The following is a 15,025-nucleotide window of genomic DNA, read 5'->3' as shown; positions in this document are numbered from 1 at the left end:
CTTTGGTCCTTTTGGTTTAGAAAAAAGGGCATTCGATCCTTTTTTTCGATCCTTTCACCTATAACCGGTATTTCAGCTAGCCGGTGAGGCGAACACAGGGGCGGATGTTCTGAGCAGGCAGAGCACAGTCTTCCACAAGTGGGAACTAGCACAGGAAGTCCTTCACGAGATCTTCACCCTTTGGGGAACCCCTCAAGTAGATCTGTTCGCAACCGGGGTCAACCGGAAGTGCAAACAATATTGCGTCAGGGAATTTCCCCCAAGAGAGCTCTAGGAGACACATTCATAGTGGGCTGGTAGTTTCCTCAAGTCCCCGTCATTCCTCATGTGATCAGGAGGTTGAGAATGTTCGGGAAACACATGATCCTAATTGCTCTGGATTGTGCCAGGAGGACGTGGTACCCGGACCTTATGGAGATGTCCATCTGTCCTCCGATGCGTCTCCCACAACGAGAGGACCGTCTCTCGCGAGAGGAGGGTCAGGTTCTCCATCCAGAGGTCAAAACACTCAAGCTTCACGCTTGATTTCTGAAAGGCTGAGATGTAAGGTTTGGGACCTCCCGGATGACGTAATGGAGGTTTTGCTTTCGGCCAAAAGGCCAGCAACAAAGTCTTTGTACTGTTGCCATTGGAATAAATTCTGCGACTGGTGCAGAGAAAATAATGTAGACCCTTTTTTATGTAACACACCAGATGTTGTATCCTTTCTTCTATCCTAGGGCTCCAGATTGGTACTACTAAAGGCTACTTGGCGGTGCTGTCCATCTTTAAGCGCTCGTGAGAGGAATGTTCCTACTTCGAAATTCCACTGGTGACACAATTTCTAAAGGGACTCACCAATGTGTTCCCCCATCTCCTTTACAGGTTCCAGTTTGGGACTTTAATTTGGTTCTAAAATTCGTAATGTGTGCACATTTTGAACCTCTACACTCATGTCGTTTAAGGTTCTTAACCTTTAAAACCATTCTATTGGTAGCTCGAACATCAGCCCGTAGAATGAGCGAGTTGCATGCACTTTCGTCTAAGCCATCTTTTACTATCTTCCACAAGGATAGGGTTGTTTTAAGTTTTAAGGGTCAAACCTTCATTTTTGCCCAAAATCATTTCTGTATTTCATATAGGTCAGAAAATTGTTCTACCTTCTTTCTATCCCCCACCTCATCCTGGCAAGGAGGAGGAAAGACTAGATAGGTTAGACCCTTAGAGGGCGTTAAGCTTTTATAAATCTATAATGTCTAAGCTACACATTGATGACCAACTTTTCATTGGATATACCTGACATAGACTGGGTCAGGCTGTTACTAAAAAGGGCAGGTACATCAAATCTGGCAATCACAGAATATTACAGGCTGGCAGGGAAAGACCCTCCTGAAGGTTTAAGGGCCTATTCCACCAGGGGCATGGCTACCTCTACAGCCCTGCAATGGGGCGTTCCAGTTAACATTTGTGAAGCTACAACGTGGTCTACCATCCATACATTCACAAAGCATTATTGCCTGGAATCTTCCCTTGGTCAGGATGGTACCTTTGGCAAGGCAGTCCTGCACTCCGTCCATGAACATATATGAATTCAAATTCTACTCTCTCCTCCAAACCAAATACTACTATAGGACTCTCTCAAAGATGAGGAATGTGTGGGAGAACACAATCCATTCGAAGAACAAGTTACTTACCCCTGGTAACGTTCTTTCGACTGGATGTTCTTCCCAAATATTCCTCATCACTCTTATATCCTACCCCTCAGTAGAAGTTCCCATGCTGTAAGAGCTTCTGTTCCATCAAGGCTGAGTACGGTTACTCCCGTGTTTGCGGGTATCTCTGCTGTTAAAGGGGAAAAACAGAACTGAGGCCAGGCGCGCTGCGTGTGCTATTTATGCCTTCGATTACATCATCCTCGAGTCGACTGAGACCTTCGAGGGACATCGTCTCCACTCCATCGACACACCGCCCTCTGCCGAAAACAAATTACGGAAGCTGGGACAACATATCAAAGATGAGGAATACGTGGGAGGAACATCCAGTCGAAAGAACGTTACTCGGGGTAAGTAACTTGTTCTTTTCTGAGCTCCTCTCCTCAGTCACTCTTCGTCTTCTCTGCAGTTGTGGTACATGGTGAAGCATGTTTCTGCTCTGCAAACAGGTTTGCCGACTGAACCTAGCGGAAGCAACACGCTTGCTGGATGCGCTGTCTTTCAAAAATCACTACTTATGCTGGTGTTTTGTGCTTGTGCCCCTTGGTAATACTGCACCCTGTATGCTTTGTTCTATGTATTCCTTCTCTGCCTCCCTTATAATTCATCTCATGGTGAAATACAAAATGTGGGCTTTGGTTGGTCGAAGAAGGCTCTGAAGAATCCCCATATAGAACCTTCAGCTGTCACCACCCAGAATAATCCAGTCCCTCTCCATGATCCCTTTAGAAAGTAACACACTGTCGACTTTCCTCATATTATTAAGGAAACCAGAACATGAATAAACTAGATTAAAACAAACCACCTACCATAGGACAACATAAATCAAACACAATGGAAAAAACAGACATCCACACTATCTCACAAAAACATTTTCATATTTTTCAGAAGAACAAATAACTACTAGGAAAGAAGAAAAGGAGAAACATCAGAACCCCAAAAAACTGAGCCACCGCCACAAGAAACTTCACCACCATCCAGGTGAGTCATGGAAACTGCAGATAATGAGAAATTGTATGCCCGTGGAAATTAAGCTACATCATTGTAAAATGTTAGTAATAGGTGAAACAAGCTAAACTATTGTTAATAGACACCAAACACATTGTGAAATAATATCCGCAAAACAAACATCAAAATAAACTTTTGTAAATAAACCCATTCAACATTTCCAAACAGTAAAATATATTAACATGTCTGTACAGGCACAACTTCTGCTGTGTGTGAGAGAGTAGTCGAATCTGCAGATGCCGGACAGCAGCTCATCATATCACCCAAGCCAAAATGTACTGAAGAGGAAGACATGACATGGTCAGCATTGGCCATCAATGGCCCTGTCCATAATGGTAAGTGTGTCTAAACATTCATAAAAACCTACAGCGATAAAAGTACACAGAATCTGCTATCCACACACATTAAACAACAGATTTATTTTTATATTTTTCAGGGCAACAGATCACACTGGAAAAACAAAAGAAAGACAAAGGGCACAAACACCAACAAATAAAACATGAACAGTACAACAAAATTCAGAGACCACCTAGCTATACCCGGGCAATGCGTGACAAGAATCATGCACTTATCCCAATACTGCCCCAGACAAGTGAAACCACAATGACCACCACCACAATCCCTACCCTAAGCACATCCCTACAGACAGCAACCCCTAACACACCCAAAACACAATCATCTAGGGTAGAGCGTAGGGTGCGCAAAGTGACTAACACACGTTCATGGGTGTGGGACTATTTTGACGTGCCATACATGCAGAATGTCAAGACTGCTACAGTGGTTAAATGCAACATTTGCTTTAAGTCCATCAAAAGGGGAGATCCACAAAAATATTGTCTTGGCACCAGCTCCATGTCTGGCCACCTAAAAACCCAGCATTCCACAGCATACAAAACATACCTTAGGAAATTACAATCCAAAGCAGAAGAACAAACCTCAGAACTTCCCATCCAGAGTCTCCCTGCTATGTAAATCTACTCCACATCAATCCAAGGACAGAGATGAACTCTTAAACATGAAAATCAATCAAACAACCCCCATTCCCATGACAGGCATGATCGACCAAATAACACCAGGTGAAAACAGGCCAAAAATGAAAAACACATTGCAACAGGACAGGGCAGTCACTAAAAAAGAAATAGAACAATAGTCTCTGCCGTTGTCGTTTGTGGCAGACCTCCCCATGACAAGAGTATATGGATGGCAGCGTTTTGTGTTTAAACTGGATATTCATTGTAATTTATGAATTGGGGAAATCTGAAGAGGGCAAGTCAAAAGTGAAGCAACTGCAAACGTTTTCATAAATGGCATGCAGATATGTCGGTTTTCAATTTGGTAATTTGTCTTAATACACAAACACATACTATTACAGATCCCTGTACCAGATACTTTACAAACTTTCTGGTACACATGCATATGATATTCTTTCAAACACAGAAATATATCCAAACATACTGAAAACATCACATCGATGCATTCTGAAAAAAAGACGTAACTGCTGAAGAAAACGCTATTGTAATTGTACCTTGTATGGCGTGACTACTCCATTTGGGCAGCCTCTATGTACATGTGTGCAACTAACAGTTTTCCCAAATGTAAACATCATCCATCTAATTATACATCAAACCTTAACTGACTTATGATGTGGTACGCCACATTACCCATATGGTGGGTAGAGAGTAGTCAAAGGGGTCAGGGTCTGCCACCTGCTGGGCCCATTGGTGGTATGGGGGGATCCCCTAACAGCCCACCTTATCCACATGCAGAAGCGCATGTAGAGGATCACGCAAGTATCTTTCAGCAGTGTATGGGTGTTTGTTGTCCACCTAAAATTAATCCCACACAAGGGTTTTCCTTAATGTAGTGAGTCTGAAAATCATGTTCCCTGTGAAGCCATCAGTTTTGTTCTTGTATACAACATTCCACTGTCAGGATGCACAGACCCAGCACGCATCTCAGACGCAACACAGAAATTCAAGATGGCAGACTAGCTGTGAAGCCATGGTCCAGCCAATGCGTGAAACTTGTGCTCTGCCTTTTGACATTACCTGGGTAGCAACCAATTATGTAAATCGTCCAATCGAGAGTCGGGAGGAAGACAAGCAGGACATAATGTTAATGGATGAGCACAATAGATTGGAGAAAAAAAGTGCCCTGAGTGAGGAGTGATTTATCAAATTTGGGTAAGAGCAGAGTAGCTGGGAGGAAGAGCAGAGTTTTCAGATGAGAAGTAGGTGGGTAAAAGGTGGAGGCATGAGGAAGAGAAGAATATAATGGTATCCTCAAAGGAGGTAGGGTACACAGTTTGTAGGGAAGAGACCGAAATGGAGAATCTTAATGCCAATCATGGTTTAATGAAGACGGGAGGAGGAGCGAGACTGTAGCAACGCTTTGAGGATTAGGTAGTTTAAGGACCAGGTGGGAAGGGAAGGTTTAAACCAGAATCCCCTATGAACTAGCAAGTGGTGGAGCATTGAAGAGGAGAGGGAGGGGGTAGAGGGCCGCAAGGCCATACCCCTTGGACAAGGGAGCGTTAGAGCTACAGACATTATGGAAGCAAATGCAAGATCGCCCCAATGGAAGGTCTGAGATTTTCCCAGACACATCCAAACTGCTGCTGTGTCTGGATCAATTGGAACCAGAAACAGGGAGGAGTTGGTCTCCAGTCGGGAACCAGAAGGACAACATCAGCCTCTGTTGCATGGGAATGCTAGGAGTTTCCCCAAAGAGACAGGTCAATTTTGCTTTGTTTACTCAGGAGACATCCTGAAGAGAGTTTTTCTCCCCTCTTTTCTGTTGCCTCTTACCTCTGTAGGTTCCCAAATAAAAGCCTTGAACTACATTTTTCATCTGCCTTTTCGTAAGTACCACTTGACTTTGTGACACACGATAGCACAACTTTCCCTTTAAATACTACATCATTTACATCAAAATATTTAAGGGTTGTACTATAGTCGGATGGGTTTTGTTATTTGGAAAATAGTACATTTGGACTGAGCATTTGTAAGTAACCTTAATGTTGGCACTCCATGTTTATATACTTTACATACTTTACATATTCTAGGTAGTAATCTTAATTCCCTGTAAAAATGAAGTCCTATGTTAAGGTGTTGCTGCAGCCACAATGTTAGGAAAACTTTTCCTTTCTGCTTCTTTTACTGCCTCAATGTTTTTATATCCCCAGCCCATTTACTGGCCGATTGCTTTCCATGCCCTTTTTGGCAAATTAAGTACTTTTTCTACTTCACTTACAGCAACTAAATTCTTTGGGCAACACTGACCTGTGCTTAAGGATTGCAGTGCAGAGAAACACGTTCCCCTTTTACTTTGTATGTAGCACTACTGGTTCCTATGGCAAATAGTGCATGAGGACCGTGATTCCAATTTCTTTTTATCATGAGTGGGGTTTCCACCCAGGAGTGTGTTCCTCCTCCTTTCCCCCTGGTGTAGTGGCATTGTTAAACTTATGTTTATATTTTTACTGATGCACAAATGTGCACCTTATTTTTTTAAGCCAAGGTTGCCTTTTATCCAGAGTAGTTGCCAAAATGAATACCTTGTTCTTAAGACTGGATAGTGGGTCTCCGACACCTTAATCCTCATGCTAATGGATGCCTTCAGACTAATTATCAAGAATTGGATAATCCCTGAGTGTTTTAAAGCTGCATGTCTCTTAGTGGATTTGCTGTAGTAGCCCCAGTACACCATTTTGTACATATGCAGAGGTTTTGGAGTCGCTGAAGAGACAACCATTAGAACCAGATTCTAATGAGAGGGACACTGGGACTGTCGCTGCAACTGCTATTGCCAAGCCTTGCAAGGCAAATCTCCTCCTTTCCTGACCCGGGGAAGCCATTATAGGTGGTTCCTATAGGTCTTCTTAATGCCTGTTTTATTTTCAACAAATCCCTCATGGCTCAACCTTTTTTCATCTTCATTTCCCATTCATGACTGACACTTGGATCTCTCCCATGGATACTGTAACCCCTGCCTCTCTTACTAATACTCTCCCAAATTTCTCTCACTCGCCTTACCAGTCGGGTAGAGGCATAGCTACCAGTGTTCTCGATAACCCCTCCACTTTAATTCCATATCCTATTTCTCATCCCTTACTTTATTTCTTTGAATTTCATCCCACCTCTTTTTGTAAACCCATCCCACGTCATCCTCTCTCTCTCTTTTATGAAGATGTCGACTCCCTCCTTTCCTTTTTTTCTTCCTTCATCCTCTCTTCTCTTTGAAGACTTCAATCTATACATCCTTACTTTACATGAATCCTCTGCCCTTCTCTCACTACTTGACTCGTACCATTTCTTTTCAGTACTCCTCTCCCCCTCCTCACACATTGGGCTCATCCTTGGAGCTAACAATCCCTCCATCCCATCTACCTCTTCTATTTCAGCTGCTCCATTCCTTTCCTCTGACCATGTCACCTCTTATCTTATATTTCTCTCATCTGTCTCCTGTTCCCACACGCTCCCAATCTGTTAACCCCCCCCACCCAAACCTTTACTTGCTGTAACCATAGGTCCTTCAATTTGTCGTCCTTGCTTTCTCCTCTTTCTGCTTCTCTCCCCTCCCTCTTTGACTATGCCCTTCTCTGTCAATACCACCTTTTCTGTTTTTAACACCAGTCCTGCCTCAACCATTTTAATCTGCTTCCAGTGCATCCCTCTCGCACACCTCTCCAGTCGTGGCTCACACCTGATCTTCTCTCCCTTTGATCTTCGCTGTGATGCACTGGATGATGTTGGAAAATATCTTATTCACCAATTCTGCCTCCCTCTCTGATCTGCTCATCTTAAGGTTCTTTCTTAGTACTGCAAAAAAGCTACTTCTCTGATCCCATCACCCCTATCCTCATTGCCATCACCTATTTCAGCCCCTTAATTACATTATTTCACCTATGCTTCGGACCCTTCCTTGTCGTCTTCCCTCTCCGCCTATGTGAACTACTTTTCAAATTAAAATGGTGCAGATACGATCCTCTAGCTCCTGTAGACCCAACACTTCAGAGTTTCCCTCTGCCTCAGTCTCCCTTTACCCCTCTCTTCAACTCTTAAATGGCTTTCTACCTGCCTTCTGCTCATCCTACTGCTTCTCCCCTTTGATCGACTGCCTTCCCATCTTGTCTCTAAAATATATCCTCACCTCCTCACTTTCATGGCAACATTTACTAATGTCTTCTTCCTCTGCTACTTTCCCCATGAACTTCAAACAAACTGATTGTAAAAAAAACTCTCTTATCCTTCTGTCCTATTTCTCTCCTACCTTTCCCGTCTAAGATTCTTGAAGGTTTCGTTTTATTTTCATATTGCATCCTATCTTGATTTCATATCCTTACTCTCTTTATATCAGTCTGTTTTCCGTTCTCTACACTCTACCGGAATGGCCCTTCTTGCTGTCTCTAATTTAGTCCTAACTGCTCCACACTCTAAAATGTTCTCTATTCTTATTCTGCTATTTTTACACCTTGATCAACCCACGCTTCTTGGCCTTCTCTCCTCACTGGGTGTCTCTGGTACTGTTAACCAATGGTTCCAATTTTGCCTAACTACCCATGGTAATGTAACATGAGTAAAAACAGAAGAGGGGAAAGACAGACAGAATTAAGTGGAAAGATGATAGAAGATGAGCTTTCAGATTTAATAGAAAAATACAAAGAGATGTAGCAGATCGAAGAACAAGAGGAAGAGAGTTCCAGTTCTTATGAACTAGAAGAGCGAAGAAACGGAAATGGGAGGAGGCACAGAGGGGTTTAGGAACAGTAAGAAGAAATGCATTTTATTATCTGAGAGAGTGACACGGAACATGAAACGCGACTAACGAGGAAAGATAAGGAGCAGCCAGACTATGGGTACATTTAAAGACAGCTGAGAGAAAATGATAAAGGAGATGTGATTCAAAAGGAAGCAACGAAAATGTAGAGTAAGGAAGATGTAATAGAAGAATGACAAGGTAGAGAAAAGGGGGAGAAGATGTGAGGCAGGAAGGCCAAGCAAAGAAAACACTAAAGAAAAGAGAAGAAGTTGAGTAGCATGAAAAGAGATATAGGGGGAGCATGACTGTTGTTGAATAGTGCATAACGGCAGGAACGAGCAATAGCAGAGATGTGAAGTGAAAAGGAGAGTGAATGATTAAAAGTAACACCCAAGTTACTCGCAGATGAGGAAAAAGGCAAAGAGGAAAGGGGAGAGACGCGGGAGGGAAAGTAGGAGGGCTAGTTGAAGCAGGGAAAGACAGAACCTCAGTCTTAGAAGGCTTTAGGTGGAGATAGTGGGAAGACATCCTGTTTTGAACAGCGGAAAGACAGTTATATACAGTAGAGTGCAAACCAGAATCAATGGAGGAAAAGGAGAAAGAGATCTGAGTGTCATCTGCGTACAGATGAAAGGAGAGATCGAATGAAGAAATAAGAGCAGAGAGAGGGGCAGAATAAAGATAAGAGGAGCGCGGGCCAAGTACAAAGCCTTGAAGGAAACCATATACAAGAGGAAATGAAGAGTAGTTTCCAGCCCAAGTTACAGAGTAAGACCATTGAGAAAGATGGGAATGGGACCATTCAAGAACAGACCCAGAAATACCCACGGTAGAAAGAGAAGATATAAGAAGAGTGATCAACAGTATCAAATGCTGCCGAAAGATCAAATAGATGAGAATAGAAAAAGCTTAGAGTGGAGAGAAAAGAGCTAGATAAAGGTAAGAGAGCAGTCTCTGTGCAGTGAGAAGGACGAAAGCCAGATTCAAGAGGTCAGAAAAGAGAGTGAAGATTTAGATGACAAGTTATCTGAGCGTAAGCAGCCAGCTCGAGGATTTTAGAAAGAAATGGCAGTAGCTAGATAGACTGAACGTTGGCAGGATAGATGGGTCAAGAGTAGATTTCTTCAGAATAGGAAGAATAACTGTGTGCTTAAAAGCAGCTGGAAAACGGGAGTTTGCAAAGGAACAATTAATAAGGGAAGTAAGATAAGGATGAAGATGGGGATAGACCTGAGGGATAAGAGAAGAAGGAGAAGCAGTAGGATGGGTATGAGCAAGAAGAGCAGAAGTGTCAGAATCAGCAAGAGGAGAAAACGAGGAAAAAGAGTGTGAAGATAGACTGGGAGAAAGAGGAGTAACTGAGGGTGTGAAGGCTAAGCAAAGATTTGCTAGTTTAGATGTAAAATAGTATATAAAGTCAGCGGAAGAAAGAGACGAGAGAGGAGGTGGATCAGAAGGTTTGGAAGACAAGATTTTGTGAAGAAGTTGATTAAGGCGTCGAGGATGGTGGGAAAGAGAAAGTGTACGTTTTGAGACGTCAGATTTATTTTTTTTATTTTTTTGCAGCAAATAGCAGAATCAAATAGAGTGTACAGCAGAAATCGCAGTAAGATCAGTAGTAGATCGAGAACTTTTCCATTGCTGTTCAGCTTTACGCAGGCAGCGGTGGAGGGAAATGGATAAGGAAATAGCCAGCGCTGCGGAGATTTACGAGTAATTTTACAGTGTTCCCCATGGCTCTGTCCTCTTTATTTTCAGTATATACCTCTCCTCCTCTATTGTTTCCTTGTTTGGCCTTTCTTCTCACTTCAACACTGACGATTCCCAAATCGGTTTGTCTTCTTTCTCAGACTCGGTCCATACTACTATTTCTTCCTGCCTCTTAGCAATACAGTCTTGGTTGCATGATCATTTCTTACATCTCACCACTTCTAAAACTGAGATTTTCTTCCCCGCCTCTACTATTCCCCCACTTCTCCTTTCCTCTTCTATTTCCTTCCACTGTCAAATCTGTTTCACTGCCTTTCCTTGCAACCTTGGCGATTACTTTGATTTCTCTCTCTCTCTCCTTCAATACACAAATATTGAACATAACTTGTCGTTATGAACTCTTTAATATTTTCAAAGCTCGTTGCTTCCTTTCTTTCCATGCTACCAAACTGGTAATTTTCACTCGGGTACTCTGTTGTCTAAAATACTGTTCTGATTTACTCTTTGGTCTTCTCTGCCTATTGTGTCAGCGCACTCTGCTCATTCTTTAATTCTTCCATTCATACGTTTTGCAGTCTGTTCCCCCCCTTACTTCCATTCCCTCCACTCGCCAGTCCCTTTCTTAACTTTCCTTCGCATCACGCCTTCCCTTCTGTTTTCTTTGCACTGTTTTTAAATGGATCCATGCACTTTCCTCCACTGCTCACTCTTTGTCACTTATCGCCTCCTTTGCTCATAAGGTCTGTTCCCAAACTCCCATGTTCCTCATCTCATTTCCGGACCTTTGGTCTTCTGGTGCTCCAATTTTGGCACACTCAACTGCTTGAAATTAGATCCCCCCTTTACCCTTTCACAATTAATTTTAAATCTAAAATGCTTTCTCCTTTTCTGCCCACTAATTGTGTAATGTTTCAGAAATTGATTTATCATGTACATTGCACCGTCTATTGTGTGCAGCATCGCTACATAAATCAGTAAAATACAAATAAATATCTGACGACCAGGTAGCGTTAGCCTGCTGAAGAGAGTCCCTTTGTGGTTGCCTGCAGACCATTGCTTGGACAATCCGGGACTGCTCACTGCATACTGCATCTTTTGTACTTCTTTACCATTGGGGGCCCAACTTAGTTGGGATCCATTAGTACAACTCCAGTCATCATCCAGACCTGTAAGTCCACAAGCGAAGAACTGAACCAACGCTAACCATACCCAATACTGACACCAGAGCTCATCTCTGCACCTGTGACCCTGGGCCTTCTTTACTGCAGCTTTGGTGTGAGTAGTTACCACCATGTTTTTTTTTACTTCTGTGGAGTCAGAGTTCTTCCTCTTGTGGCGCATAGGGCCGGTTTGCATACCCCTTTTGCTCACCGCCTTTGACAGGGGCGTTCTCCATGAAGTAGAAAATACTTCCTTGCAGCGACCCTACTCGTAGTCTTTGGTGGTGGAATAGTGATGCTCGAATGGCACGTGGAGCCTCTTTGAACCAATATATAGGTGGCTGCCCTTTCTTAATTCCCCGTAAAGACATAACTCGCGTGTCACTTTAACTACATCTTGCCAACCAGCTTTTGCCCCATGTCAACCTACGGGAGAACATTTTGTATGATACTTAAATTCTCCTAAGTATTTGGAAACATTTACAACCTTTTGTTGAGCATTTGATCAGGAAATGGGTTAGGGTATCTCACCTCTTAAGCTACATTGCTAAAGGGTATCTCGCATCTTAAGCTACATTGCTAACTTACTTTCCTTCCCCACTTTATATTGCAACTTAAAAGTTTGAAATGAAATGTGTCACTTTGTGCAAATATGTGTATATATTTATTGTACTTGCCTCATATTTGTTTTGACTTTAATGCACATACATTGTTAATAAACATGTTATACACGTTTTCAATATTTACCTGCGTGGACAATCCTTCACTTCGATATGTAATGTGTGTGTGGGGGGTGGGAGTACATTTTGGTGCCACCACACCAGAGAACAGTGGCGGTATAGACAAATCCTCCTAACAAACACAAAAGTTAAAGTTATGTGACACTTCACGTACCAAATGTCAAAATATCATCTATATCTTTTACCTCAAACATGTAAGCTCACCACCTTTGGCCAAAAAAAAGATTTGGCCAGACCCAAACACCCTTGCCAAATGTTGTTAACATTGATGAACACTTTCAATTTGAAAGAAATGTGTAATAGAAAATTTCTTTTTGCATTGTGTTTTCCATATGCTGAAAATTTACATATTTTCCTTTTTGAGATTTTTGGCATACAACTGGCCACAAAAAATATAAAACATCGTGTTATTCACTTATTAACAATTAGATTATACAGTGTGCACAGTAGAGACAAAGCTACATTAATTTTTCGTAGAAGTGCAGAATACACATGCTCACACATACGAACACGCTTGCAAATGCGGATTATATATATGATAGGCACCACGATCATAACCTTTGTCACTTTGTGAACATCTGCAGTCTGCAACGTGATACACACCCCTGTGCATATACACATTTTCTCTTGGGAAAATATTGGAATCTGCATCCTGACCCATTCATACTATGAGGCACCTAAAAATCGTCCCCTGATTATACAGATGATACATGCCCAAAAAACACCTACCACCAGATTTGTTGGTTAATTGTACAACCGCAAAGGAACAACTAAGCTTTACCCTTTACATTGGAATTGGCAATGCCCGTTTCCTAATGCTTTCCCCTCTTAATGTATGATGTATTGCCACGGTCCCTGTTAGCTCTGCAGAAACATTTGTGTTTTAATTCATCTGATCAGCACCTTTCATATATGCTCCAGGTCTATCCAGCTCTCAAATGCATACCCATGAGCACCTCTTGTTTGGATAGAAGACTGCTGCTTTCTTCCCGTAACTCATGTTCCATTTCCACATATAGAATGGATTTTAAAGGGTTGAGAGGAGAGAGTTGAGTGGTTAGTGGTTAGTTGAGTGTGAAAATAAAAATGGTCGCCCTCACATTGACGTTTTTCTGAAATAGAGCTATGTATGCACATAAATACGTTCGTCTTGAGAAGAACCTGTTCAATAAAATACACAGCCGAAAAATATCAGAAGCTCTGCTTTAACAAAAGTAATGCACAACTTAACCCCTCTTCCTTCCAAAAGCTTTTAGAATGTCATGGAATCTAACACACCACACGAGTGTTTTTTTTCTTGAGGGCCTTCAGTGATGGGCCGTACTGTACAAGGAGCAGTAGAGCAGCACTTTAGCCCTGGAAAGTGTTTGGAAAAACAAATTCATATTTGATATATACTTATTCATTTGATTGCTGTATTTTTATCTTTGATTCTGTTTTGCAACATTTAAAAAATGTGGCCATTTCTGAGAAAAATGTGCAATGTCCCATAGCATTATAATGAAAACATTAGTTAATATAGGTTAAAAGAGTCCTTTAGGCCTACGATCATCAGATGTAAATGCTATTGATGTGATCCCCGTTACCCCACAAGCCTAGAATTTAGCACTGATAATTAGGTATTTGTTTGTTCAAAATCTGCTTTTGCCAGATTGCATAATGGTGGCAGGCATGGCTAAACATTGATGTGAGATTTCATTTACAGACTAAGCAGCAGCAAGGTAGTTGACAGCACCCTGCCTCTGTGCAATGGTGTTTAAGGTAATGGTGGAATCCCGCCACAGTAAGAAAGGATCCTGCAGTGTTGAGTGTCATGTTTCATAATAGAGCATATAATCACAAAATATACGGTTTACCCAAGAACACGAGTGCCCAGCACTAATACATTCGTTTTACTGTGCTGATGGCATCAATTCTGTTATATGAATGTTTGCTGCATTTTACTTTTGCCAAATGGCAACTTCACTGAATTATTAATTTTTGGGTCTGATTTTGCAGGGGCAGCACTGCCGCTCCGCCCTCACGATATACCTTACCCCAACTTACCATCTACCTGTTTGTGGTAAAAAAAGAAATGTGTCAAAATGTAGGAGAGGAGAAAATCCCAGAACAAAGGACCTTGCTGGGCACGTGGCTGGCTACATGAAAATGGAGACTGAAAAAGGGGGAGGGCTACAGGGATTTTTGAAGACTTCCAGGCAGAGAATCACCGCTCCCCCCCCCACGCCTCGAGCCTTGCCCCCACCGTCCCCAGTTGTATCCCATTTAGAGATTTTGTCCAGGGGAACAGCTGAAGCAGAGAAAAAGTGGGAGTTGAGGGGATCTCCTAAGCAGAAAATGCAGTGTGTAAAAAAGCCAGCAGTTTCTGTAGAGAATAAAAGGTGTACGGGTAGGGTCAGAAGTGGAGGAGGTGGACCAAAAGGTCAGCAAAGAGGGTGTAACATGTGGAGAAGGAGGTAGAGGAGACTGTTGGAGTGCTTTGAGAGAGTGGATGTAAGGTGTTTGGTCTGAGAGGGTGGTACCAATTGAGTTGTGTGTATGTGAGACAGAGTAAAAGACTGATTTTGTGGATGAGAGTAAGAAGGCGGAGAGTTAAGAGTAGGTGTGAGAGGGCGTCTGTGTGTGCTTGTTGATTACTGCAGTTATAAACATCAGAAGGGATGAAATAGATACCGCTCAGTTCTTGAAGAGAAATGTTTTAAGTTTTGACTGAATGTCTAAAGGCAAAGAGTACCATAAGGATGCTGCTAGAACCTGGAAAGAACCACCAAAGGCCCTTATGCCCCTGTACCGTAGAACCTTGACAAGTAGCTTATGAAAAGATCTTACAGATTTAGCCGGATTGTACCAGGGGATTGTATCCTATAAGTAAGTTGGTGATTGACCATGCAGAGTTTTGTAGACCAGGGTCATAACCTTGAACATAACTCTGGTCCCTACGGGGAGCCAGTGCAAC

The 15,025-nt window shown here is 42.3% G+C and overlaps 1 protein-coding gene across 7 annotated transcripts in view; it reads left to right on the top strand.

Annotated features, from left to right (window-relative positions):
* Window positions 1–15,025, top strand: part of LOC138467533 (zinc finger protein 583-like) — a 667,149-nt gene that overhangs the window by 508,143 nt on the left and 143,981 nt on the right. For 3 of the 7 annotated variants that reach the window (XM_069607639.1, XM_069607640.1, XM_069607637.1), the window contains exons 7-9: window positions 2,580–2,672; window positions 2,894–3,034; window positions 3,115–12,073. The exons of 1 other annotated variant lie outside the window; for it this stretch is intronic. In XM_069607639.1, the coding sequence (XP_069463740.1) occupies window positions 2,580–2,672; window positions 2,894–3,034; window positions 3,115–3,671 (791 nt within the window). In that variant the 3' untranslated portion in view covers window positions 3,672–12,073. Of the gene's footprint in view, window positions 1–2,579; window positions 2,673–2,893; window positions 3,035–3,114; window positions 12,074–15,025 lie in introns of those variants that run through there. 3 more of the 7 variants (XM_069607641.1, XM_069607638.1, XM_069607642.1) reach the window with 3 other exon arrangements.

The sequence above is a fragment of the Ambystoma mexicanum genome, chromosome 4q (assembly GCF_040938575.1).
Source record: "Ambystoma mexicanum isolate Mex_15411 chromosome 4q, UKY_AmexF1_1, whole genome shotgun sequence".
NCBI lineage: Eukaryota > Metazoa > Chordata > Amphibia > Caudata > Ambystomatidae > Ambystoma > Ambystoma mexicanum.
The sequence above is the reverse complement of the archived record's forward strand: the minus strand, read 5'-3'. Positions and strand labels throughout refer to the sequence as shown.